Genomic DNA, 27,815 nt, shown 5'->3' on the forward strand with positions numbered 1-27,815 from the left:
GCCCTGGGTTTGGTTAGAGCCAAGGGGCCCAATCGGAAAAACAGTAATCTAGTAGTCAAATAGGGGTAAAACAAAAAGTGGGGGAGGGGTGGCACAGCAAACACGCCCTGGTTTCTCACAGACATAGTCAAGTGGAAAGTGAAATCAGGATTAAAAACAAATTACTGCAAATTTTAAATCAAAATATGGTCATACTCTTTTGTTCGCGTTCAGATAGATAGTGGACTAGCTTTAGTAGATGTATTGGATGTTACTCTAGGCCTGGAGGGCATGAATGCAGGGGCAGGAACAGGCCAGAAAGGGGGCTCCCAGGTGTCAGTTTATACTGTGTTCTCGCTCTTTTGTCTTCCCCTAGACTCTCAGCACCAAATCAGGGGCTGTTTCGGGACTAAGAGTAGGGCGAAGGCTCAAGTTTGCGATATAATTGGGTATAGGGTACAAGTGTCACTTCCAGTATTGCTGGCATTTTTGCAAATCTTCCTTTTTGGACAGTAGGTAGGCCAAGGATACAGTAACACTCACTAAACAGTTTGTCATTGTCACTTGACCCTTCTGTTTCTTTAGATTTCCTTCTCTGGGTTGGTGTGATTGACAGATGGATTCATTGAGCCTGCTGTTCTCATTCTGTTTGGGTAAGTGCAACATTCTATATCCTGTTAGTAATTAAGAGGAAGGATGTTGAGGTTGTGGTCTTTAATAGGAGCAGGAGCGGGAGGACTGGTGGGGGCAGAAGGTGTGCATATTGTCTTGCATCTGTCCAAGAGGATGTCAGTGGGTTTGTGAACCAAGTGTGGATTAGAGGTTGGAGGGAAATGGTTGACCAGTTCTTAATTGCCTTGAAAAGCAGCTTGCTATTTTATGAGGGTAACTCAAACTTGGCTTTATTGCCGTTGAATATTTTTGAGGTGAATGTTGCATGGAGTGCCATGAGGCCTGCAAACTTGGGGTTCTGTGACACTGCTTTCCCAGTCCACCCATGCCTCTTTGTTGGCACTGCATGTCCAAAGTAAAGGCCTAGATGCTTTCGCATAATGTGTTTCCTTGATCGGGATCTAGTTGTCAAGAGTCTATAGGCGTGTGACCGTGTTTGTGCCGAGTGTGGTTGGTCACAAGAGGAATTCTTGTTGTGAATGATGAACTGAAAATGTTTTTAATATTATGGGTGTGATTCACGATTGGACTTTGAGTGGGTATTTGTGGTCTTTGATGGTGGCAACATAATAGTGTGATCAGTTCCTCAGGGGTGAGCAGTGTGACTAGTTGGGCAGGGATGACTGAGGCAAGTCAAGCATGCTGCTCTTTTGGAACAGGGTGGTGCTTTCTTGTGCAAGTGGAGTTCTATCAGGTGATCAGTTCTGTGAAAGTGTTTTGAGGTGGTGTTGGCTTAGTCCTTCTGTAGGTTGTGGTTTGTGTGTGAAGAAAGATGTTATTGGTGTGAGATGTAGTTCCAGTGGCTTTGCACTCTTGCAAATTCATCGGAAAAACATTTGTTGAAGGCTGGTCATAGCATTGCTTGTGGTGAAGGGAGGGAGAGGGAAGCTGAAAAGACTATAATGATTCTGTGGATGATTGAGAGGGCACCCCCTGTTTTCTGAAGGCAGGTGGCAGCTCTCGTTTCTCACATGTCATATCCTCTTTCTCCAATGTCTATCTCAATTCCCTGGCCTCTTATGCATCATCTCTCCATACATTCTGCAGCTTTTTGTGGAACTAATACTGGAGCCTCAAAGCAGTACCATTATGTGGCGATCACAAAATCTTGGGTCGAAGCTCGAGATTACTGCCGGCTGACCTTCAATGAACTCGCCATGGCCGCCACTGCAGCAGAACATGAAGCGGTGAGCAGACATACAACACTACATTTTATTTATTGATTTTGAGTTTTATAAAGCACTATGTGTGACTTGGTTACTTCAGAGCTTTAAAAGAGAAGGCAGCACTGTCCAGCCTTCCAAAGGGGGTATATTGGGAAAATTCATCCAGCCGGATATGGTGGGGTCCATACCTGATGCTTTGCCATTGTCTCTGCAAGAGTCCAGAAGTTACAATGAGAAAATAAGTCTGAGTAGTACAGTGTTTTATTAACTTCAAGATATGCATGTAATGGAGTGCAGCTCTTTGGACAGGGCAGAGGGGTTTCCATACTCTCAGGCCATTTAGTTCTAGTGAAATTCTGCACAGGTTAATAGGGTTTTCTGTTAGGTATATTTTACTCGCCTTTGGTAACCTGACTTAAGCTGGCAGTCTATAGGTAAAGGAGTGTGTGGCACATGGTAAGAAATTGCACAACTGCACAATTTAATTAATTCTCTGAACAGAACTGCTTTAATAATCGTCGTTGGATCAGGTCAGTTCTGAGCAGAGTTTTCTTGCCGGAGTAATATGTGGGGCTAGGTTTTGGTAGTATTTTCATCCTTTTTCTCAGTAGACTTTGTGAAATGTGCAGAGAACCTTAAATTTGACCTTGGGCTCGACTGGTAGCAATAGAATTCTTTCGAGGCATGCTTTAGGTCGTCCCACTCACTCGGGGTAAGATATATTCAAACTTCCTAGTTTGCAGTCTTTGCCGATGGTCTTGTGGCTGTAAAACTGTTGCCACCCCATCTTACTTTACTGATTCTGGGTACAGGTAGGTTTCTCAATGAGGCCGATCTAAGGGCTCTGGTAGGGGAGTAAGGTTTAAGAAATGTCATCAGTTGTGATGGCCCCATGTTATTAAGGCATTTAACAGCGATACATAGTGATTTAAATTGTATCCTCTTAGCCACTGGAAGCCAGTGAAGTCTAATCAGAGCTGAGGAAATTGAGACGAACTTGGGGATGCCCAACAGTGATCTAGCTGCTGCATTCTGGGCTGTTTGAAGTTTCTTAATGCTACGATGTGGAGCACTGGAGAAGAGGGTATTGCAATAATCAAGTCTTGATGAAATCAATACTGAAACCACTGTCTTCCTTAAGTCCACCGGGAGGACTTTCCTCAAAATCTTCAGAATGAAGAAGCATGCAGAGGTGATGGCATGGATTTGATTTTCGAAGGTAAGCTTTGTGTCAAAGAGAATGCCTAGATGTTTGGCTTTAAGTACCGGTTTGGGCAGCAGACCCAATTGGTCAGGCCACCAGCTGGTGGTCCAAAAGGAAGGATTATTCCCCAGCAACAGGACTTCGGTCTTAGATGAGTTCAATTTCAGACAGTTGTCTGACATCCACCTAGCGATGTTGTTCATTCAGTCACCGAACCTAATGGGCGTCTGGCTAGCCGAGCTGCTCACCGAGACGATGATCTGTGTGTCGTCTGCATATGACACAAGTTTCAAACCAAAGCTTCTCATTAGACTAGCCAGCGGGGTAACGTAGAGATTTCCATCTATCAAATCTCTAAAACTGAATAAATGTATCTTTCCCACCAATGATTCTTTCCCTACCTCACTCTGTTTTATTTCTTCCGTCTGCATTCATTCCACCTATTACTGCTCATGATCTTTGATTGTACCTTCTCTTTCCTAAATCAGATTACTTCTGTTTCTTTCGCATTGTTGGCTCCAGTTGTGCAGTTAGGTAGATGTTTACTCTCACCTTTTTCTACTGTCAGTCTGTTAGCACAAACCTGTTTTTGTCAGGGTTCACTTCTGTTACTGTCTGTTGCAAGTTTGTTAGCTTCTTTCAGTATGCCCTCCTCCTTTTCAAACGTTCCTCTATTTGTATTCTTTTTGGTCTCCATCAGTTTGCCTATGTCATTACTTATTTTTCGCACATACACAGTCTACGCATTTCTTGTTGTTTTCAGTTTTGCTTTGTGTATTGTTTTTTACAACAATGTGTTACCTGCACCAATGTATCTTTCTGAACTAGAACTACCTATCATTTAATTTTATTTCATTTGTACTTTATTGTTTGATTAATTAAAATCTTACATTATATAAACAATGATTCCTGTTATAAAATCCGGGTATAAAAGGCAAGACAAAAATAATTAAGACATGGTCAAATGTAAAACTCTTTCATATTAAAAATAAAAATGTGCAGGACATAAAATTCATGTTACTATTTACATATTATAGTCACCCCAAATTGCATTCAATTTGTTTTTGGTAGTCTAACTTAGCTCTCAGTCTGATTAAGAACTTTACAAAAGCTGAGGTTAATACTACATCATCAGTATGAAGGCATCTTATCAAGGCTTGCCTGCAAGTCCTTATTCCTCGATGATTAAAATGTCTCCTAAGGAACAATATTCTTTAGAATTTCAGTTTCGGGCATACACAAAGAAAGTGCATAATGTTCTTTTCTCCTAGTTTACAAAGGCCGCAAGCCATTGGTTCCTCTCTTCTCAACCATAGCATTAGATGACAAGAACCTGGAAATACTCCCAAACTGGTTTTTATGAATATTTGTTTATACTTCACAGTCCAAGGGATTTCCAGATACGGTTGAATTTTTACCTTGGTATAATTGTCATTTCCCAGATTAAGTTAGCTGAATATTCATTTAGTGAAGCGTGTAGATATTTCCATGCTTGGGCTTTCCTGTTTGTATTTATTTCCTGCCACAGTAATTTAGACATTTGATTTACAGTGTCCATTTTTACCCTCTTCCACACTTTTAGAAATTGGCCTTTACTAGCTAGTAGCTGATTAGTTAGCCCAAATACCATTCGTATCTGTGCGGGAGATGCATTATGTGGCAACAAAAAGAGGGCTTTAAAGATTTTTGTAACAGCATTATTTATTGTAACTAAATCTTTTCCATATAATGCTTCACTTCCATATGTTAGGGTTGGCATTAGTTTTGCTGTAATAACTTTTAGAAGTGGATGATAACTGTCCTCCTATGGATTTCTGTAAGCTTCTAAAAGCCAATCGCAATATATTTGCTTTCCATTGCAAATCGATTTAATGTGCCTGAAATGCTCCCTTGTCATCAAATAATACTCCCAGGTATTTGTATGTTCTTACTTGCTCTAGTTGTGTTTTATCCAAAATCCATTTAAACTTGTGTTTTACCTTTTTTTACCTAATTTATCAGGCGTTGCAGACCAACCTTTGTTTGGCTAAGTAAGATTACATCATCCGCATATAGCAGATTACATATAAAAGTATTATCCAATTTGGGTGGACAAGCGTTCACCTCATCCAATGCTTGCGTTAGATCTGCTAAAAACAAATTAAAAAGCAGTGGGGCTAACACACACCCTTGCTTTAAGCCTAACACAGTAGGTATTTATTTTGTTACGGATGTTCCATCTCCCATCCGAACTCTGACCCAAGTGTCAGAGTAAAGAAGTTGAATTGATGTTAAATGGACGAGGGGTATTCATTTTTCTATCAGTTTTTGCCACAAGAGATTTCATGAACACAGTCAAATGCAGACATAAAATCCACAAAGCACAAGTACAATGGTTGTTTCCTTGTAATATATTTGTCCATTAGAACGGATAGCACAATCATGTTTGCTGTTGTGCCTAAGCCTTGTATAAATCCTGTTTGATTTGGCGGGATTATCTGCTTTTCCTTTACCCATTCTGTTAGATTTGATAATAGTACGCCTGCAAATAGTTTGGCATCAGTATCCTGTAATGTAATAGGTCGATAGATTTCCGGCTGGGGCCAATCTCCTTTTTAATAAATAGGATCTATCAATGAGCTCTTCCGGTTTCTGGTATCTTCGATGACCTAACAAGTTCCTTAAATACTTTCATCAAGTATTCTGACCATAGATTGGAATCGTCTTTGAAAAGTGCAAACAGAACACCATTTGTGCCAGGCGCACCATTTTTTTGTTTCTGAATTAGTTTACATAATTGCTTATATAAACGAAGATGTTATTCATTCTTCCTTGTTGCATCTTATGTTTTTTCTTATGGTAGGGTTTTGACTCATAAGTTTTGACAAGTTTTTGTATAAAATCCATTCATTGTTCAACCGCAGATAAAGTTTTATCTTCAAAACATGCTCTGACCACGTTGAAGGCCATTTCGTTAGTATCTTGTTTGCTGCGTTCTTTCCAGATTAGCTTCCTATACTTTATTGTACCATGAAAGGTTTCATATGCAATATGCTTATTAACATATAAATTTGTAATAAGTATTTGTTGACTATGGTCACTCTCAGACACTTTTCCAATGGAGCAAGAAGTCACATTACTAAAGATATTCAGAGATACTATTGTGTAGTCTATTTATGATTTTGCGAGTAAAATGTCCATGCTGGTGGTGGGTCTTGAGGTAACCTCCCATTTAAAATTCTTAATCCTATCGCTTCTATATCTTTAGCAAAGCTTATACCTAGTTTGCTTTAGATCAAGTTAACTACAGTGGGTAATGATTGATGTGCGTTTGCCCAGATATGGTCCTGTTGTTGGATTAAGTCTTCTCTTGAATAGGGCACAAGCAAATTTAAGTTAAAATCCCCTGAAAAATGTATTCTGTGAATGGATCCTCCATCATTTGTTTTGTTAGATATGTAGTGAGAGTACTGCATATATTGGTTCTTGCGCTTGGTGTAGGATATATGTATACATTTATTATTAACAAGGTTTTTACTTTTTAATGGATTATTTTCCTCGTAGCTTAACTTTACTTTTAGTAGGTTTGGATTATTCATAATAACTGGTTCGGGTGCTGATCGTGCCCAGGAAGGGCAGTGCATGGGGATAGTCGCTGTTTCTCGGGACGGCTTTAGACCTTTCACCCCGCCCAGCCCGCTATACATGAGCGTACCTGTTCTAGCCACACTTCTCCAGAAGTGTGGCTGGGTGGAGCGTGGTGTTGTTGGCCTCCTGGCTCCGGCAGTCCTCGGGATGGGCTTTCCAGCCATCCTACTCTGGTTCTCGAACTTGTTGGCCGTTCTTCCTCCGCTGCTTTGTTCTTCCTCCACGAAAGGCTGGTCTCCTCCGTTGTCTCGCACTCCTCTCCTCCGGGTGAATGACAAACACCTCGTCTCGGCCTTCCGACATTTTCAGCGTTCGCATCTGTGACATCAGAAAAAGGGGCGGGGACTCCTGCGAACTTAGCCCAGTTAAAGTAATATGGTCCCGTCTCGGTCTCTGGCAGGCAGAAGGGTGATATTTCCGGCGGCTGCAGGGAGAGAGATGATGAGGAGCTATTGGTAAGTCCCAGAGGCATCATATCCCCTATCAGGCTCCCGAGATGGCGCTCCTCGTCACACACCACCCCCCTTGGATTCTCCCAATTGGGGAGAGGAAAGCGAGAGAGATAGTCAGCGTTGTTGTTATCCTTCCCCTTTTGGTGGCACACCGTGAAGGTAAATGGTTGTAGGGTCAAAAACCCCCTCAGTATCCTTGGGTTTGGGGATATGTTCTGACCCATCCAGGTGAGCGGAGCATGGTCAGTGTAAGGGGTGAATAGGTGTCCCTCCAGGTAATATCTTAATTTGTCCACCTCCCATTTGATGGCGAGACATTCTTTCTCTACTCTAGGATACTTCAATTCCCGAGGAAAGAGCTTCCGGCTGATATATAGTAATGGATGCTCTATGCCTTATGGGGACAACTGGGAAAGTACCGCCCCTACCCCATAATCTGATGCATCGGTGTACAATAAGAAGGGACGGCTAAAGTCTGGACTGGATAGTACGGGACTGGTAGTGATGGCCCGCTTTAATGTATTGAAGGCATTCCACATGTGGTTTGTGGGGTATTGGAAGACTTTAGGTTTGGCATCCTTTTTTAGGGTGTCTGTCAAAGGGGCTGCGACCTCCGACAAGGACGGGATAAAGCGCTGATAATAGCCTATAAGCCCTCATCTCCTTTTTGTTCTTGGGGAATGGGGTGTCTGCGATGGCACGTACTTTCTCAATTTGGGGCTCAATCATTCCATGTCCTAATAGGTACCCTAGATACTTGACCTTCGGATATCCAATACGTGACTTCTTGGAATTTATTTGAAGGCCAGCTTTCTTCAAGGCTATCAATATGGTTTGCATATTTTTCATGTGGCTTTCCCAGGAGGGACTAAAGATTATGATGTCATCTAAATAGGCGGAACTAAAGTTCTGATGTTCCCTTAGGACGTCATTCATGAGGTGTTGGAATGTGGCGGGAGCGCCATGCAAACCAAAAGGGAGGACATTAAATTCGTATAGTCCGTCAGGTGTTACAAAAGCTGTTTTTTTCCGGTCTTCTTCTCTGAGTGGTTCTTGCCAATATCCCTTGGTCAGGTCCAGGGTACTGATATATTTGGCCTTTCCTAGTTTTTCAATGAGCTCGTCGATGCAAGGATGGGGTATGCATCAAACGAGGAAATACGGTTTAGGGCGCGGAAGTCCATACAGAACCGGGTGCTTCCGTCTGGTTTTGGAACCATGAGTATCGGGGAGGACCATTCACTCCTTGAAGGTCTGAGCACCCCAAGACGCAGCATTTCCCCAACTTCTTTCTGTATGTCTTTTCTCTTGGCAGCAGGAATGCGATATGGTCGCTGTTTGACCACAGCGCATGGGGTTGTCACTATACGGTGTTCGATAATTGACGTCTTTCCAGGAAGATCAGAAATGAGGGGAGAAAAAGGCCTGATCACTTTCTGTAGGTCGTCCTGTTCTTGCTCCCTTAGATCTTCATTGATCACTAGGCTCTCCAGAGTGGACGTGGGGGAGGTACCAGAGGGGATGGCGAGATTGTTGCTCTTTGGAGGAGGTCCTAGCCATTTTTAAGGGAGTTTATATGGTAGGTCTGTGTTTTCTGAGGGTTAACCTGGATCTGATAACTAGTGTTCCCTATTGTTCCCACTACTTCATATGGTCCCATCCACTCTGCCTGGAATTTTTTTGTGCTGGAGGGGAGTAGAACCAACGCCCATTCCCCTTTCTCGAGCTTTCTCCATCGTTTACCTTTGTCATATGCTACTTTCTGTTTTTCCTGGCTTTTCTCTAGGTTAGAGTGTGCTAACTCCCTAATTTTCCCTAGTTGGTTTTTCAGATTCTGGCTGTATTCCAAGATGTTCTTGACTTCTCCTGCCTCTTCTGTCTCCCATGCCTCCTTTGTCATCTCCAGAAGGGTTCTAGGATGACGCCCAAATAAAAGTTCAAAGGACGAGCCCCCTAGACTGCTTTGTTTTTGCCCCCTGATGACGTACAGGGCTAAGGGAAGAATTCGGTCCCATTCGGTCCCATTCACTCCCATTCGGTCCCATTCACTGATAACATTTTTTTTAGAACGGATTTGAGGCTGCCATTGTAACGCTCAATTAGACAGTCTGTTTGCGGGTGGTATACCGCTGTTTTAATATGCTGTAAGTCTAGGAGCTTGCACACCTCTCGCATCAGTTAGGAGACGAAGGGAGTACCCTGGTCGGTTAAAATCTCCTTCGGAAAACCTACCCGCGAGAACAGCTCGATGGTTTGTCAGCTATAACTCGGGAGGTGGGAGATTTTAAGGGGATAGCCTCGGGAAACCTAGTGGCATAATCCACGATCACGAGAGCGTACAGGTTACCCTTTTTTGTTCTAGGCAGGGGCCCTATCAAATCCATTCCTACTCTTTTGAAAGGGGTACCTATTATCGGCAGGGGTTGTAGAGGCACCGCTGAGGCCTGTGGGTATTCTTCTTCTGGCACACCTCACAGGTCTGGCAATGGATTGTTATGTCTTGATAGATTCCTGGCCAATAAAAGTGTCTCAAAATGTTCTGTGTGGATTTTTCAGTCCCTATGTGTCCCGCTAGGAGGTGTGTGTGCGCATAAAACATGATCTGCTCCCTAAAGCAGGCAGGAACCAGCAGTTGTAGGGGGTTTGAGGGAGATCCCTGTTGATACAGTAAGTTCTCTTGGATCAAAAAACGGGGATATCGGGGAACAGATGGACCTTGTGTACTATGAGCCTGCTCCCAGGCGTTGAACAGGGTCCTATCGTTGGCTTGGGCAAACTTGAAGCTTTGGTCAGTGGCCCACGGCTCTGGAGACAATAAGGCTGGTATGGCTGGGATAAGGTTATCTTTCTGTATGAGCGGAGGTTGTTTGAGGAGGTGTGTGAACAGATCTATAAAGTTAGGGTTATCTGTCCCTATGATGATCTCCTCGGGAAGGGTCTCTAGGACACCTACCATAACAGTACACTTCTTTCCCCCCTCCAGGTCTAGGCTTACATTTGCAATCGGGTAAGGTTTAACATCCCCATGTACACATTTGATATTGACCCACGAATGCAGGACCACTTGGTTTGGTTTAACGAGGACCCCTTTTCTGACGGACTGCTTGCACCCAGAGTCAAGAAGGGCCTTAATGTCTTCCCCATTCACCCTTACACTCACATGATAAGCACCTCCCTGTTCTGCGGAATAGAAGACAGTTTTAGGGAGATATCCCACTTCCATGGGTTCTTCCAAGTTTTTTCTTTGGGGACAGAGTCTGGTGATGTGGCCCCAGACTCTACAATCAAAGCATTGAGGGCCTTGAAAACTGGGTTGGTCTGGCTTCTGGAATCTCTGGGTGATGATTTCATTCCCCATCCTAGGCTTCTTTTCCATTTTCGCAACTGGTGGTTTGCATGGCTTCTCTTGTTCCCAGGGGTGGGGTCTTAAATGGGCTCTAGCAAAGGTGGTGACCATTTCCAATGCCTGGATCGTTGTCCGGTTGGAATGCTGTCGGAGCCATTTCTGCGTGTTGTAAGGCAAGGCCTCTAAGTATTGCTCCAAGTAAATTTTATCCATAATGTCCTCCTTGGACGAGGTGGCAAGGGTGAGCCATTTGTCTGCCTCCATTTTTAAATGGAAAAATAAAGTCTTGGGATTCTCCCCAGGCACCCCCCTCACTTTCCTGAACCGTACTCGGTATGCCTCAGAGTCCAGACCCAAATGGTCGAGTATTATCGTTTTGATGGTGGCATAGGGAACATTCCCTGAGGGGTTTACGACCTGATAGGCCGCCTGGGCTTCAGCAGATAACAGTGGTGCTAGGAAAAACGGCCATTTCTCTACGGACCAACCACATGCATGGGCTTCCCTTTCAAAATTCAAAAGGAATGCGTCCGGATCTTCTCCAGGTATGTATTTTTGCAGAGCTACCCCGGATGGACTGGTATGAGGGCTTCTTATTTCTCCGTATTGCGGCACAACGGGGTTCGTTAATATCTTTTGTAGCCCGTCTATCTGGGCCGATATCGTGGTCTTGAATGTTTCTCTGTCGGCTTGGGCGGAACTTAAGTGTTGTTCCACTGCCCAGCCCAACTGCTCTTGGCCTTTTACCAAGTGCTGTAGTAATTCCTCCATCTTTCCGGTACAGATGGTTACCTCTGTGCCCGCATTCTCCACCACTGTAAGCGGGACTGAGGAAACAGGGGAGGCAGGTAAAGGTGTTAACCCCTTCGATGCTGATGACGAGCTCAGCTCGTCCTCAGCTACGGTGGTCGTGTGCTGATGACGAGCTGAGCTCGTCATGTAACATTGGTGCTTCCATTTTTCAGCACAGGGGAAAAATAAGCACAGCAGCCAAGGTGTTAACAGTGGTTTTATTGGTTTTAACAGTTTCTTTCTCCTGGGACTGGGTCGATAATAGGGAAGGGAGGCTTCTTGGTCCTTTTCCGGGGATCCGCTCCCTCTTAATCCACGTCGTCTTATCTCCAGGATGCCCCAGGCTCGTAGGCGAAAAAATAAGCAGAAAAGAAAACAAAGGGAAACTAATTTAGGCTGGGGTTCTCTTGTTAGCACACAGGGACAGGGTGTGAGGATTCACTCGGTGTGCAACACTCTAGGAGGTTCGGGTGGCGATAGTGCTCAGGAAGGGCAGTGCATGGGGATAATCGGTATTTATCGGGACGGCTTTAGACCTTCCTCCCCGCCCAGCCCGCTATACGTGAGCGTACCTGTGCTAGTCACACTTCTCCAGAAGTGTGGCTGGGCTGAGCGTGGTGTTGTTGGCCTCCTGGCTCCGGTAGTCCTCGGGATGGGCTTTCCAGGCGTCCTACTCCGGTTCTCGAACTTGTTGGCCGTTCTCCCTTCGCTGCTTTGTTCTTCCTCCACGAAAGGCTGGTCTCCTCCATTGTCTCGCACTCCTCTCCTCCGGGTGAATGACACACACCTTGTCTCGGCGTTCCGACATTTTCAGCTTCCGCATCCATGACGTCAGAAAAAGGGGCGGGGACTCCTGCGAACTCGGCCCAGTTAAAGTAGCATGGTCCCGTCTCGGTCTCTGGCAGGCAGAAGGGTGATATTTCCGGCAGTTGCGGGGAGAGAGACGATGAGGAGCTATTGGTAAGTCCCAAAGGCATCGTATCCCCTATCAGGCTCCCGAGATCGCTCTCCTTGTCACAATACTACACCCCGAACTAGCGTATCACAGAGAAATGTATTTACCATACACACCACTCAATTTTAGTGCCTGGATACCCTCGCTGGTGGTTAGTGCGCTTTTCTGATGTCCCCTATGCTTCTGCAGATATTCAATTCCCATACACCATCTTTAGCATCCGTGGTGCCCAGGACTACAATTTTTGTTGGTGGCCCCATCTCCAAGAAATCTCCAAGTATTGACAATCTCCAACAGTGCGCCTCCTCGCTCCTCAGCCGCTCTCACATAGATTTAATTTCTATGATAGTGATACTATCCCAATGTAGGGTGTAAGAGCCCTTTACATCACACACTCACATTGTACAGAGACAGATAATCATACAAGTTACTGAAGAGAGGGAAGGCTAAAGATGCTGGACTTGCATGTCATCAATGCTTGCAGGCATTATATGTGCAAGAATGCTTGGTCTGGAAAGACGAAGAGGCAGATTTACAAAGTTTTAACAGTAAACAAAGCTGTTCTGCTGTGTTGCATGAAAAGGGAAGAGCACAACAGTGCTGTAGGTACTAAGAGATGGCGGGTTGCTCTCTCCACTAGTGCTGGCACACTTTAGGCTGCCTTGCACCAACACCAGAGCCGCTGGAATTATGCAATGTGCGGTCACCTTGGTTTTTTTCATCATTCTAGATTCGCTGTATTTGCCACATAATCCATCATCTTCTAATTTTAACCCCCACAAATATTTCTAGCTCAAATAGTTACAAAATGACTGAAAATGCAGCTACGTGTTGCCAAACAGTGGAAGCCCTTTGCAAAGTTAGACTGATCACCTTTCTGATGCTTATTGCTGTATTTGGGTGTTAAACTGATATTAATGAGGTGCAGCCAATGCCCAGATAGTGTTACCAAGCGTAACAATTATGATGTGGTAAATAAATTTTACCTAATCATTTTTCCGTATAATTATCAATACAAGACAGCTCATTCAAATGAGAGACAGAGTCCGTGGTATCTGAGTCATACGGGCTTTAATATAATGCTTCGAAGCAAGGGACATCGGGTTCCATCACCACGCAGGTTCAGGAAGGGACATTCAACATTTTATTAACAGTACACATTATATATAGTAAAACGGTACAATAGGAGCCAATACAGTAGGCGTAACAGGTGAAAAGAGAGAGATAAGAACACATGTACGTAACAGGAGGCGTGTAAGAAGGCGTACACATGGGCGTGTACTGGACATGTCAGAGAAACGTAGCATGAAACGTCACAAGTGGGTGGATGCTTAGTGAAAGTTTGCAGAGTCGGCAGAAACTTCTAACCTATATGCGCGCGCAGCTGAGCATGACGTGTAACTGGGGGAGAACTGGGGGCTTTGACTTTTGCACGAGTAGAGGAGACTGGTGTCTGGGGTGTCAGAACAACCTGCACGTAAAACATATCTAATATCTCATGTTTGGAGGATGTAGTGTCTGGAGTAAAAGGTCTCTCGGGCAGAGGCCGTTCATCATTGAATGCTAGTGCGTGCAAAGGGATCTTCATGTAGAGTGCGGGGGCCATGGGCCTACCATGGTAACGGGAGCAGTAATTTACTTGCACGGAGACAGGAAGGCAGGGCCCTTTGCTCTGCAGCCGGGAATATGTTTACCTATTTCGCTAGACTGGAATGTGTTTTCGAGGAGGCTGGACAGATAACTTGTAGGTAAAACATCATCTTGGCAAGCGAACCAGGCCGAGCCGGGCACCGCTCGTCTGAGGCAGGAAGTAAGGCAAGGGTCAGGGATGCATACAGCTTTCAGAGACAGGAGAGATGAGACTCGGGGCCTCGTTTAAGGGCCTAACTCGACTGGGCCAGAAAACGTGGACGAAAACGTGAAAGTGCACCATGTAAAGACGTTGGCACCGTAGGTCTAGAAACCTAACTAACAGGATATTTATGCATGGTTGGATAGCTGACATGTTAACGTTGGACGCAAATGTATTTGCGTCTCTCTAGCATGAACAGAACAGAAACTACACGACATACAAGGAACATGGGTGCATGGATAGGGTGCGAGTTGGGGGACACTTTGGCTACCTGAAAATTTCTATTACCTCAATGAAATAATTAAGTAATACTGCTACAAAATGTGCTGCATTATACCACATCATTTGGCTTTTCTTGCAACATAATTTACTCAATCCTTCAACCCTACCATATAATTTGGCCCTCTCCTGCTGCATAATTCCAACGGCCCTGACCAATGCAGATACCCTTGCACTTTGGGGCAAGGTTGTGTGGGCGACGTCAATCAAATGATTTGTACTGGATAGGCTGCCCTTTCAGTATAAAATATTATGCTTTAACAAAGTTCACCACTTTGGATGTGTGTTGTACAGTGCAGCACACATGTAAAGTTAGAAAAGCTCATAGAAAGTACATCTTCCTCATTACACTGAGTACTGATCTTCCTCTTCAAAGCTCTCTTACTCCCCCTCCTTGGATATTACAATCAGGTCCATGTGAGATTTGAGGTCTTTGTGTACCCAGTTAAAGGAGAAGTGTTAAGGGGCATTTTATCAAGAAACGGTGTTAAAATGATCGCCGCTTTAGCGGCAGGAAAATGCCGCTATAGCAGCGATAATGGGCTTGATAATATGCCCTTGTGAATTCCCATAGAAACCCATGTTCTGGTGTGAACCTGGGCTTCTATTGGAATCTTCAAGGGCATATTATCAAGCCCAGTTTCGCCGCTTTAGAGGCAGTTTCCTGCCGCTAATGCAGCGATCATTTTAACGCTGTTCTTGATAATATGCCCCTTTGTTCTTCCATTAAATTTAGAGGGTTTGTGTCCTAGAAATAACCTATTCTGATAAAGTTAGGATTGTGATGGGGAAGAGTTGATCTTTGTGTGAGGATTACCAGTAACTAACCAGAGCATTAGTTGAATCTCCACAAATGTCTTGCTTTCAGACCGTACTAAGCCTTGCCCATAAAAAAGCCTTTTTATCATGAATTCTACCCTTTTATTTCAAGCAAGGTGTTATTGTATTGCTTTGTTGTCTCTAGGTTAAAAACCTGGCCAGCGGCAGCGAGTCGGTCTGGATCGGCTTGTACCTGTGCTCCAGTTACCACTGGCGTTGGAGCAATGGGGCCCCCATAACCATAGCACATTGGGGTGACTGGGTCGGTCCCCCATCCCATAACCAAAGACCATGTGGGATGACGAAAGATGGCATCTGGAAGGATGAGAATTGTGACCAAAAACATCCATTTATTTGTTATGAAGGTAATATGCCTCCAATCAACGCCCCTCCTCCGGCGCTAAGGAACGTCCGCATTTACACACTGTTTCTCGCTTGAAAAATTCTCTCTCGCTGCCATCTTTAGAACCATCTCCTTTGTTGTGGCCACAGGTTAGTCATATTTCAAATAAAGGTATAATGAGACTGGACGTATAGTGGCCGTCCAAGCAAAGGGAATGGCATAGAGCCCTCATACCAGTAATGTAGCTGCACAAATCGTACTCAATGTTGTCCCTCATGGGTTTGTTCCAATATCACCTTGCATACAAGGTGATATTGGAACAAGCCCATGAGGGACAACATTGAGTACGATTTGTGAAGCGGACATTACTGGTATGAGGGCCCTGTGTATCCATGTGAGTATGTTGACATTCGGTCTAGAGCCTGAGGTCCCTCAGAGCGACGCAAGTTTTATCTATGTTGCTCGCCAGAGGGTGCCTAAAAAGTTGGCAAGTGGTACCTTTAGCCAAACCTGGCTTTTTTTAGCCAGCAGGAAATTGTTGGTTTGGACGAGTAGTGTTCCTTTTAAAATTGTATCGCTTCAAACAGTGGAGCCTTCTAAAATCACCAGGGCTGGCTGAAGGTGTAATGCATGAAAAGAGAAGCTTGGCAGCTACTTGTCTTAACTGGGTAGAGTTAAGCAGCAGTGACATTTCCCATTGAGTAATGGTTGGTGAGAATGGGGCAGACATGGAAAAGAAGTTAGCCATAGCCAAGAGCACTGCTGAATGATATCCATCTGCGAGATACTAAGATTAACCTTGATTTGCACAAGAACATAAATCACACAGGATATGGTATACTTCAGTGTATCCGACTATAGGAGTCGGGCAAGGAGCGGTAACAAACATTTGGAGAGGAGGCATAGAGAAGTGATTATGTGAGCATATACTAATGCATATAAGACATTTGCCAATAAGGAGGGAAGGCGGTAGGACATATATTCGAGCTCGGCGGATATGGGTAGGTCTCCCCACGCGGACACAGGCGATTTGAGCTACATTCAATGGGCTCATCCCTGATGCTCTGTCCCGCCGACCCCTCATGTGGCAAATAATCCTTGACCAGTAGGCATAGGAGAATCCACAGAGGTAACATACATCACACCACACACATGACACTAGCATGTTGTTTATTTTCCTCACTTTTGTAAGGTCCTGATGAATCGCGGGTGATTTTACCCATTGCGAGAAACATGTCGACCACTTTCACTTCTAGTCTCTTCTAGGGTCACTCGACCTAACCTGTTGATACCTAGCGAGCTAGCCCCATGTTTTAATTGCAGCCAGGGGACCCCCAGAATAAAGTGAATTCTGGTACCCCTTGCTACATTTTAATATCCCAACCACAATAATACACCATCCTGCCCACACACCCCCACCTCACCATAAGGCTGTTGGATAAAAAGATCTCCGCCAAAGAGCCCCTCTTTGAGGTGAGCCCACCGGGGGTTGCACCGCCTCCCCGACGAGGAGCAACCGCCTATGATGAAGCATGACACCCTTCTGGGTGTGTGAGGCAACTACATCCAACATAATGGATGCCCCAGGGTGTCACTCCAACACCTTTGGTCACGCCAGCTAAGTCTTCCCTATCACTTCATAGGAACAGTTCAGCAACCTTCTTTTGTATCCTCGGTAGGACATATATGCAAGGGGACATTAGACATGCATGCAGCATAGAGTAAGAAAGAGCAGAAGCATGTATGAAAAGTAAACCGGGAGATAGAAAGGGAGTATTATTGTTAAAAACAGTGAGAACTACTCATTCTAAAATTAAGTTTAATACAAGGAGTGTCCCCTAGCCTGCTTTGAAGACAGGTAAAGGTTAGCAATAAAAAGTTTTCATAAGCCCCTTGTCAGCCAGATTATATTGCACAGCATTAGCTGTGAGTATCACTGGTGGGAACGGCCTGGGTACTACTGCCCTCAACTGGGATTGGTCAGTTTCTGCATTAGTACTCCTCACTCTCTTGATCCCCAATTGGAAGGCTTAATTGAAGAGCTGGTTAATGGTATGGCTCTCAGATATTACCTCACAAACTCCCTTAATCAACTACAAAATCTAAGATCAGCCAATCAAAATGTCCTCCTAATTTAAAATAAAGCTGTGTGTGCCACATCAAAATTATGTTAATGTTAATGAGATTTATAAAAGCGCACGAATACCAAAGGGTGTCTTGGCACTAAGGACACAAGTAGCATGCTGTGCGCCTAGACCTGGAACAGCCATTTTTTTAGGCTTCTCTTGAAACCGACAAGTGAATTGGCACTCCTGATCTCTAATGGAAGAGAATTCCACAATCTCGATGTGCTGTAATGAAAACCACGGCCACCCCAATGAGAGGTCCGAATTCTGGGTACCGACAACAGCCTTGCCCCCCCTCGAGCGGAGCTGTCTGATTGGCTTATACCAGACAAAGAGTTTCTGGAGGAAAGCAGGACCTGTATGCGCCAAAGCTTTATAGGCCAGACACAGTGCTTTGAACTTAACACGCTGAGCCACTGGAAGCCAGTGCAGCCTGCGGATCTCATTCGAGATCGGTTTATGCCGAGGAAGATTCAGCAATAAACGCGCCACAGAATTTTGAACTACCTGAAGCTTCCTCAGACATTGCTTCTGGGCATTTAGATAAAGCCCATTACAGTAGTCCAATTTAGATTGCACAAGTGCCATGACTACTGTTTTTTGAGATTCCACCAGAATATACGGACTTATGCGGAATATGCACCTTATATATCCCCTAAGCAGGGCCGGACTGGCCGCAGCAGGCGCCAGGCATTTTCCCAATGGGCTGGAAGGGTGCATGCTGAGGGGGGGGGGGGGGGGGGGGGCAGTTTTGTTACTGTGGGCCGCAAAATCATGCCCCTGTAATAAAAGCGAGACTCTCAGTAGCACAACATCAAGGCTGGTCGAGAGGATGTGCCAGGGATTGTTTCTGTTCTCAGTCCAGCTGTGCTTGTATGACATCACCCCTGGAACTTGTGTCTGTGTGTGGTATTTGTGTACCACACAAAGTAGACCCTGTTCCTCATGGCAACAGTCCAGCCCAAACTGCCAGGCCAGGTCTTTCCTGAAATGGAACACATCCAGCTTTCCAGGAACGTTTTTGCCCTATTTAGTGATTTTCAGGTAGGTATAGCTTGGTTCCACTGGCACGATGCGCCTTGGACCCATGTCTGAGCACACCTGGCACACTTAGGGCATCAAATGAAAAAACAACAAGGTGATAGATGGAATGCTTTAATGCTAGGTTGCTTGTCTGCTGGTTCAGAGGGGACCTGGCCTGGAAGTTCAGGCTGCACTGTTCCCATGAGACAAATACTCGTAGTACCTGTGATCAGCAGCTCAAGGTTCTCCCACCATAGGCAGAACTTCCTACATGTTCCCCAAGGTCCTCTCGTGGAGTCTTGCCCTTCAAATGTTCAAGAAATACAGTTCTGCACAGTCATGTGGTAGTCTCAAGGTTAAGGTGACCCCAGAGTCCTTCATATGCACAGTGAGACGTATGTGGTTTCCACAACTTAGCCTGTGGTGGTGTATATGCACACATGAAATGCAATGCCAGGTTGTTGTACTTTCTTGCTTGGGTTGGTTATCTGACCCTATGATTTTGTGCAATAGTCATTGGAGATGCCCCAATAGCAGTTCTGGCACTATGGGTTCGAATCTCCACCAGTCCATACTGGCAAGTATGAGTTTGTTCTATGAAAGGGTGCCATTTGAAAGATGCAAAAAGGGGTACAAAAAACTGCTACTGGTCTCTCTAATTGTCCTGCTCCTGTTTGTAGCTGAAGAAAGTATGTCTCCTCTTACACCTTTTCCCCTGCAGCTGCAGGTTGATCTGGAAAATTAAAACATTATTATAGATATGCTGTGTGGGTCATTATATTACAGAATGTTAGTAGGAGAATCAGGTTTTTTGGACAGACAAAAAGGTTATTTCAGTAACAAATCAGAAATCGCTAGTATACTCTAAGCTGTGCCTCCGTGAGCTCCTAGGCCAACAGATTACAAAGGAAGCAGTGGCGGCTCCTCCACTAAGGAGGAGGAGCGTTGCCCCACTGACTTCAAGCAGGAATAGAAAGGAAAAAATAAAATGATAATAACGTAATGTTAGTATCATTTTATTTTGTCCTCCTGCTGCGGTAGCTTCCGTGAGGGGGCGGGCGGGGCTGAAGAGCAGGGCCGGAGGGTACAACCCTTCTAAATGTGCAATGGATTTTTGGTTGGCCCTCTCGGGCCGCACAAAACAGTCATGCACACTTTCAGTGTTCTCAACGCAGGCTACATTACAGCCTGCGTGGAGAACAAGCCCACTCCTCCAGCACCTGGCTGAGCGGCCTATCACAGTGCTCAGGCCAATCACAATGCTGCATTGCCGTGTTGTAATTGGTCAGGGGAGCCTGTGTGCCGGGTGCTTCCTGTTTCTGGAAGACAGGAGCAGAGTCGCTGGACCCAGCAAGAAGGTAAGTGTTTTTTTTTTTTAATTGTGATCCCTCGTGCCCCCCCTTATCCTCCCGCACCCGCCCCATGCTGGCCGTCACTGAAAGGAAGAAACAGATGTATGGGAGATGTGTGGCGTAATGGCCAAGATCGGCTGACTCCGGAGCGCGGGGCTCATGGTTCGATCCCTAGCCTCAGCTCAGCATCATGTGACTGTGGGAAATAGCTCACTTAATCTCCCTGATGGCCCCCAGTGCCTTCAAACCCTTAGTGGTGATTAGTTTCTGCTTTACAAATACCGGATTGATTGATTGTTCAGAACCTTAAAATCACCTGTACACTTGCACCATATTGACATTGCTTCAAAATAGACATATCTATAAGTTTGCCTCTAAGCCAATGATCATCGTATTTTGCTTAAACAGAGTTAATATCCACAATCTATCAGTGGCAGTCCATGATCTGAAGACAAGGACACTGCAGGGCATGCCTTGTACAGCCACTACTATCATCACACTAATTAATGGTCCAAATGTGTTTTAGAACAAGCTCTAATCCAAACTATCACAGATCAGAGCCTGCTTGTCACAGTCTACATCTGATGAGACGTCATATAAGATAAAAAAAATAGTTGAATCTCTTTTACAAAGTATGTGTTGCACAGTTATCCACTTTTGTACTGCTAAGAATAGGTTGTTGTAATTTCTACTAAAAAATTTTTATATCCTTCCTTGCAGACGGAACTCAGTATAAAGGTACAGATGATTTGCCTTCTTGGTGTCAAGTGGACATCTATAAGTCCACACCCCCCAATGTCCGCATCACTTCCACAATCAGAACACCGACCACAAGAAGCACATCGTTACAGACTAAAGAGGCTGCCCCGACAACAGTCCTAGCACTGGTAAGACACTCACTGTGATTATGTGCTTGGTCAACAGATTTGGATGTAACCTGAAGCCACAGGTACAAATCCTGGCAGATGACTCAGTCTTTCATCACTGAATTGTGATTTATTGAAACATTTGGTTGCCACCAAGATTAATCCACCAGTTAAGCACTCACTGCTGATATTGTTTGATGTTTGCAAGCCATAGGTCCAAATCCCAGGTGAGGTCATCACAGCTTTGCATCATTTAGAGATCAATCTATAGAGTAGCGTTGGGTTAGATAATTGTATCTGCTATTCACAGCACTACCAAAATACTAGTTACGCAAGCTCAATATGAAAACAAGTTCTTAGAATATGTGGTGTGTGATGTAGACATGACAAAATATAATAATATTTAGCTATATATGCACAACCTTACAAACCATGTTTCTCTCCTTACAGGGTACAATTTCACCCCCTTCTTCAATGTTGTCGAGTGGAGTATCTTCATTCTCGAAAAGGACATCCACTGGTGATGCTTCTCCATCTTCAGACACAACCAATCTGCCTGCAAGTACCTCTTTGTGGCACTCAGACCATTCTCCAGGGACCTCTGAGAAAACAACACCTGCTCTGATGGTGTCTCATGGACCCTCCTTCCAGTCTACCTCAAACTCCATTCAACATGAGACAACATCTAATACTGGCAAGTTTACGTCTCTGAACTACAAATCATTCTCTGTAAGAACTTCTCCCCAGGTTTCTTCTCACCTATTGGAAAGTAGATACTTAGTAGTGACCTACCACTAGTAATGAGGCCACAAATACAATGAAAGGGTCAGCCAAGGACTCAATAAATTATTCCCTTGCTCAACCTTTGGTAGATGGCAACGAGCATGCAGGCGTAACTTAGGAGACAGGTGTGTAAAGCATTTAAAAACAACAATACATTAATTAAGTAAGACACAACACACAATAAAAATCCAACTCCAATTTATAACAATGGGTTCTATTTTTATGAACAAATAGACACCAAAATGACAGAAATCCAAAATAGGGGACTGGAGAGATGATTTTTTAAAAATATTAAACACTTTCTAGTCCTTAATAACATATAGTGCTAAATGGGGACATCGGGTTGAGCTTTATCAGGGAAAAGGCAAATTTTGAGGCTGACTGCGATGAAACCTTGGTCAGATACACTAAGTAGGAGGACTTGGTCAAAATTTTAGTGTTGCACTTAGTTGTCTTTCTGGAGCTTTTTTTCTCGACGTTGAGCGAGGCTCTTCTTCAGGTCTCCTTGAGGGTTCAAAGTATCCACATCCAAGGTTCAAGAATCTCTGAGATGGGATATTGGGATTCTGGGACTACAATTCCCCCAATGCACCTGGCCAAATCCTTAAAAGTCCAGTGGACACACTCCAGAATAGAGACTTTTGGGTAAAGATGATGCAGGTGGGCTTGTAAACCTATATATTGCAGGAAGTCCACTCGTTAATTGTCCTTGAAGAGAGGCAATGCCGGATTTATAAAGTTTTCACACAGCACAGTGCAGCAGCCATACAGGGTGCACTGGTGAGAAGGAGAGAATCACATTTACTGAAATACGGCACTCTCCTCTCGCTAGCGCTGGCACTGAAATCAGCTGTTGTGCGCCACAGACACACCTTTGTGCCATGGTTCAAGGGTGTCTCTGTGAGTCTGACATAGGATTTGTACTGGAAGGGTACCCTTCTAGTACAAAATACCATAGCATAGACTGACTTTAACCCTTTTCCTACTCTGTATGTGTGCTGTAAAATGCAGTACACGTACAAAGCTAGTAAAGGAAGGAGAAATGAAAGCCTTTCTCCTTCCTTGTACCTACATCAAAAGGGTGCAGTTTTCTTCTGGCACTAATCTCTGACTACTTTATTCAGTAAATTAGGTTTGGTGTCAGAAACCTTAGGTGGTTGCATGGGGACACGCATGCTCTGTCCATGGTACGCTCCCATGGCACTAAGTAAGGCAAAGCACGCTGCTTTGCATTAATTTCATGTTATTTCCAGCGCTGAAAGAGTTTAGCGCTTGAAAGTAAATCAGAAAAAAAAGATTTTTCGTCAATTTGCATCACTTTGGTGATGCAAACACAGCGTAAAATCTTAGTAAATCTCCCATGCAAAGTCCTTAGGGCTGTAGTCCCAGAATGTGCAGCAGGTGCAGTCCTTCAGAGTGTAGATCTTTAGGGTGCAGATCAGGTTTCCAGCAGGGCAGTCCTTCTACTTGCAGTTTCAGGCTGCAGACCTTAGTTGCTTTGGAAAAGGGGGTGGTGATGGACAGAGTATCTGAATTAAGCAGAACACTCGTACCCAGTCAACAGATCAGGGCTTGATCCATCACCGTTTTTTAGCTCACTGCACCATCCCAGCTCAGAACCTGGCTACATGCAAATTAGTCTGTCCCTGGCCCAGTGCATCATGGGAAAAAGGCAGACCAAACTACCAAGCCAATTCTTTTACTGGAAAGGAAACAAGCTTCCGGGGACCGGTTTCTGGCATTACAGCCATCTTCGGCCCGGCTTGCTTGAATCCTGATGGTACAGTGAGCAAGGGACTCATGTCTGAGCATACCCTTCCACTCTTGTGGTGGACAAAACGATTCAGAAAAGGGGGTGGTGATGGACAGAGTATCTGAATTAAGCAGAACACTCGTACCCAGTCAACAGATCAGGGCTTGATCCAGCACCGTTTTTTAGCTCACTGCGCCATCCCAGCTCAGAACCTGGCTACATGCAAATTAGTCTGTCCCTGGCCCAGTGCATTATGGGGGAAAAACGGTGATGGATCAAGCCCTGATCTTTGGACTGGGTAGGAGTGGTCTGCCTAATTCAGATACTCTGTCCATCACCACCCCCTTTTCTGGACCTTAGTTGCTTGGCAACTCTTTCCTATTTATGCAGGGTTCCTGGGCATCCAGCAGGGATGCATCCCTGACCAATGGGAAGCAGGGTGCCACCCTCAGAATGATCTCTTCATCCAAAGTGTGACATATTGTTGACCCAGAAAGCACCAATCCTCCAAAATCCAACATGGAGAAATTTTCTCCTTGGAGGTTAGATCAGGCAAAGCCAACACACTGGTGTGGCTAAGATTCCCAAACACTCCCCTTCCAGCCCTCTCCCTAATATAATTACAGGGACTCCTGTGCGGCTGGATGTGCATGATTTGGGGGCAAGCCTGTGATGTCCCAAAGTGTAATTTTCCCTTTGAAGATCAGTTTGGTCACTCCACCCAAATCCTGCATTCTGCTTCTGCTGTTTCAGTTCTCCTTCCACAGGCAACCCATTGTGTCTCTAGTAGGCTGCTTCACACTCATTAAGACAGCTTGGGAATGCCTGGCAGAGGCTAGCCAATCAGGAGAGAGCAGCTGGAAGCCTGGATTTTTGGCTTACAGAAAAGAAGGTTTAATAACTTCTATTCTGGGGTAGCGATTTATAAATCTAACAGTGGCAAGTTGTTTGATTTATCATAACTAACATTTTAAGTCCTTGAATGATACTTTTAGCTCCTTCATATCAATATTTATACTTAAATAAAATGTTCCAATGTTAGCCTTTGGATCCTATTATCTACAATGGGAAAAATGAAAGTTTCAGTTTTACCCTCACCAGGGCATATAACACATTGTTTGTAATGTCCCTGCTTATAGTTGCATGGCATTCTACCCCTGGTGCATCTAGGAGAGACCTTAGAGATAACTTGCATGCAAAAATACTACTTTGAATATACCTTTAATCCCAAAGTCAAATTTGCATATAATTAGAATTTTAAAGCAGCCTGCAAGGTAGGGCTGGCTTTTAAAATGACAGCAGGCACTCAGAAGTGCACCCTCTAGTGCAAGAAATCTACTTGGCCTCTAAACCTCCCTGCCATAATATATACTAGAGACGTATAGGTAGTTTGAATGCCCCTTGACTTTTTATATACAGGGGTCTGTCAGTACCAATTGTAATTATATCTAATTACAATGTACTTTTAATCAAAGCACTGGCCAATGGGTCTGGTTAGCAGAGCCCAGGGCGCAATCAGAGTCAGCAAAACAGCACCTAGTAGTCAAAATGCGGGCAAAAGGGGCGGGGGGCAATGCAAACAGGTCCTGATTTCTCACATCACCCCATTCACTCTGATATCATTTCCTCTGTAGTGGGTGGTTATCTACTTCTAGGTATTGTGACCATGCTTGGAGCTGGCAGTCTTAGATGAAAGATGGGCAACTCAGGCCTATCAGCAAGGAATCAACAAATTGATATCTTTTGGGGAGTTTTGCACGGGGTTTCCACCTTTGTAAACATCAAGTGGGTGAGTTTCCTTCACCTACAGCTGGGTTTCACTGGAGCAGAGTACAGTGAGCTATATAACATTTGTGTAATGGCAAAACAAAGACATTAACCCCTCCCTAAAGCTAGACTGGAACCATTGAACGTATTCACAGATCAATGTTATTGACCAGATATAAACAGATCAGGAAAAATACATCTTTTGCGCACTAGCAAATTCACATGTATGTTTCGTCAGTGGGAAGTGTGTGGCAGGAGGTGTGTGGGGCACAGATTTCCATTCATGGAGTGATGTCCTTCCCTTACTGCCTAGTGCACATCCCATTCACTTACAGCAGTCCTTACCTGCGCATGGCAACTTCAGGGTAAGGTGCAATGCAAGCAGGAGAAAAATATGACTTCCCTGTTCTGGAAATACATAAGCGTTGGGATTCTGGTTGCAAATGTAAATCTAAACATTGATATGTGCAGGCTCTTTAAGGCCCATACATGTCAATACTGCTTGTGAGTGGGTGACTCTAGCTGGAGGTCATTACAGTTGCCAAGGCTACCTTTAGTGGATTAGCAAATATGCCTCTCTTGATAAAGGCCCTAATTAAATTAAATGTTTGAGCTGGAGAACTCCAAGCATCTTACCGTATAATATCAACAATTAGAAAAGCTACGTTTTTAAAAAAAATTGCAAGCTTTTGGGCTTTCACATCAGACCACTGATCCAAATCATGCCTTGGGAGGGCCTAAAATGTCATTCCTATGCTGACAACAGCGAAATCTAAGTGTGGGCGAATGGGACGTTGGACTCCTTTGCAGCAGTTACAGTACATTTGTGTAAAGTTATATGTTGGCTGAGCTACTGTGGTTCAAAGCTTAACTCCTTCCATGAGGGGCTAATTCCCCTGCAGCGCGGGGGAGGAGGGGGCCGTGGCGCTGTGGTACTCACGACGAGTCCAGCTCGTCATGCTGCACACTGGAGCTGTGCTCATGAAGAGCTGGACTCGTCATGACTCCGCCCACTCCTTCAGAACGCCCGCACAGGTGGGGAATTTGCCACGCAATAGAGGGCTGCAGCAGCTATGACAAGCTCAGCTTGCCATGAGCATAGCTCCACTGTGCCTCATGACGAGCTGAGCTCGTCATAAGCATCGAAGGGGTTAATGCATCCAAGATGGAAGTTATGAAAATCTGCTTGGCAGGGGCAGGATAGCAAAATACAAATTGCATACAATTGCTTAGTGCTTCCTGTGACAAGTGTGTGCTACCTATGACAACGTCAAGGACGGATCGAGCTGCACACGCAAGCAAGCTGCTGCAAGAGGGGGGAAGAGCAGCCAGACGGCACAGAGAGCCAAGGCAGCGGATTAACACCATCAACCCACTTGCCGCAACTGCGGTGATCAGTGCATCCAAGCCTCTGTGGGGCAGTATGGCCCAGTCTGAGGCTGAGAAGAGCGGTGGCAGTGCAGCCGGAAGCCGGGAGGCATAGGAAGGAGCCGGCCCTGCACAGTACCTACGTTGAGCTCCTTAAACTCTAAATACTTTAGAAATCGGACTGCCTCAATCTGCCTCAACTAGTCCGACTAGTTCATCCTCAAGGACTCTAGGGCAGCCCAGTACCTAGCTACAACTTGCTGCACAACGCAACAGGATGAGGTCTATGTAAGCCAGAAGCTCACCTCAGCAAACAGAGGAAGCCCACACAGCAATCCAACTACCATTCAAGACTGGGCAGTCTGCCTTGATAACCAACTGAAAACCACCTTTAAACTCCAATTCCTGAGAAATGCAAACCTGGCAATCTTCTCAGACACATTATTATTATATTATCATTATTATGACATTTATTAAGCCCGCAGCTACCCCCAACGGGGGTGTCCCAGCGCTGAGAACAGCAACGAAGAGGAACCTTAGGTTAGCAGCTGGAGAATAGGAATGTCTTCAGTTTACTTCTGAACTGTGATTCTGAATTAGTCAGGCAAAGATTTACCGGCAGGGCATTCCAGTGTCTGGATGCAACCACCGCAAAGGCTCTACCACCTTTTCTAGCTCAATGGAATCTGGGGGGGAGCAGAAGACGGAGGTGATTAGATCTAAGAGCACGTGATGAATGGACTACCTTCACCCTTCCCATTCGGAGCCCTGAAAATAAGTACCAGGGCTTTAAACTGGATACAGGAGGATATTGGCAACCAATGAAGGTTCTTCAGATGAGGGGAGATAGAGTGGTGGTAAGGGACCTTGCAAATCAGCCTGGCCGCACATCTGATGGCAAGAACCCGCCAGCCCCCCAGTGCCAACAATAACAGTTCAAACAAAGACCATGCAGCAGTCCCGTCTCACGGACTCGCCGTCCGCACTGACAGCAACAGACATCTGCAAAACTCATCTTATCACCTAGTGGACCAAGGCCCTTCTGACAAAGGAAGACTTAACAAACTTAGCAAGCAGGACCCCAGAACCAGACCCAGACGAGATCATTGATCTAACCACCAGCCTGAGCATCCCTACGCCCAGGCAAAACCCATGGGCTCTGTCTTCGAAACCAAGAGGACCACTCACCCCATACTCTCAACCTCGAGCCAGCAGGGAGAAGCAGAAAACACAAAAGAAGAATGTCCTACTGGCGCAGCAGGCCCAGCAAGTGCAGCCAGCAGATCAATAG

At 45.0% G+C, this 27,815-nt stretch overlaps 1 protein-coding gene across 1 annotated transcript; it reads left to right on the forward strand.

Annotated features, from left to right (window-relative positions):
* Positions 1-563: 563 nt before the first annotated feature.
* Positions 564-27,815, forward strand: LOC147660755 (uncharacterized). The gene is made up of 6 exons (XM_086951482.1): positions 564-632; positions 1,699-1,838; positions 15,289-15,508; positions 20,708-20,874; positions 21,304-21,582; positions 27,552-27,815. Exons 1-6 carry the CDS (start codon positions 596-598, stop codon positions 27,813-27,815), a joined length of 1,107 nt encoding a protein of 368 aa, XP_086807608.1. The 5' UTR covers positions 564-595.

Source organism: Lissotriton vulgaris, unplaced genomic scaffold (assembly GCF_964263255.1).
Source record: "Lissotriton vulgaris unplaced genomic scaffold, aLisVul1.2 SCAFFOLD_984, whole genome shotgun sequence".
Taxonomy (NCBI): domain Eukaryota; kingdom Metazoa; phylum Chordata; class Amphibia; order Caudata; family Salamandridae; genus Lissotriton; species Lissotriton vulgaris.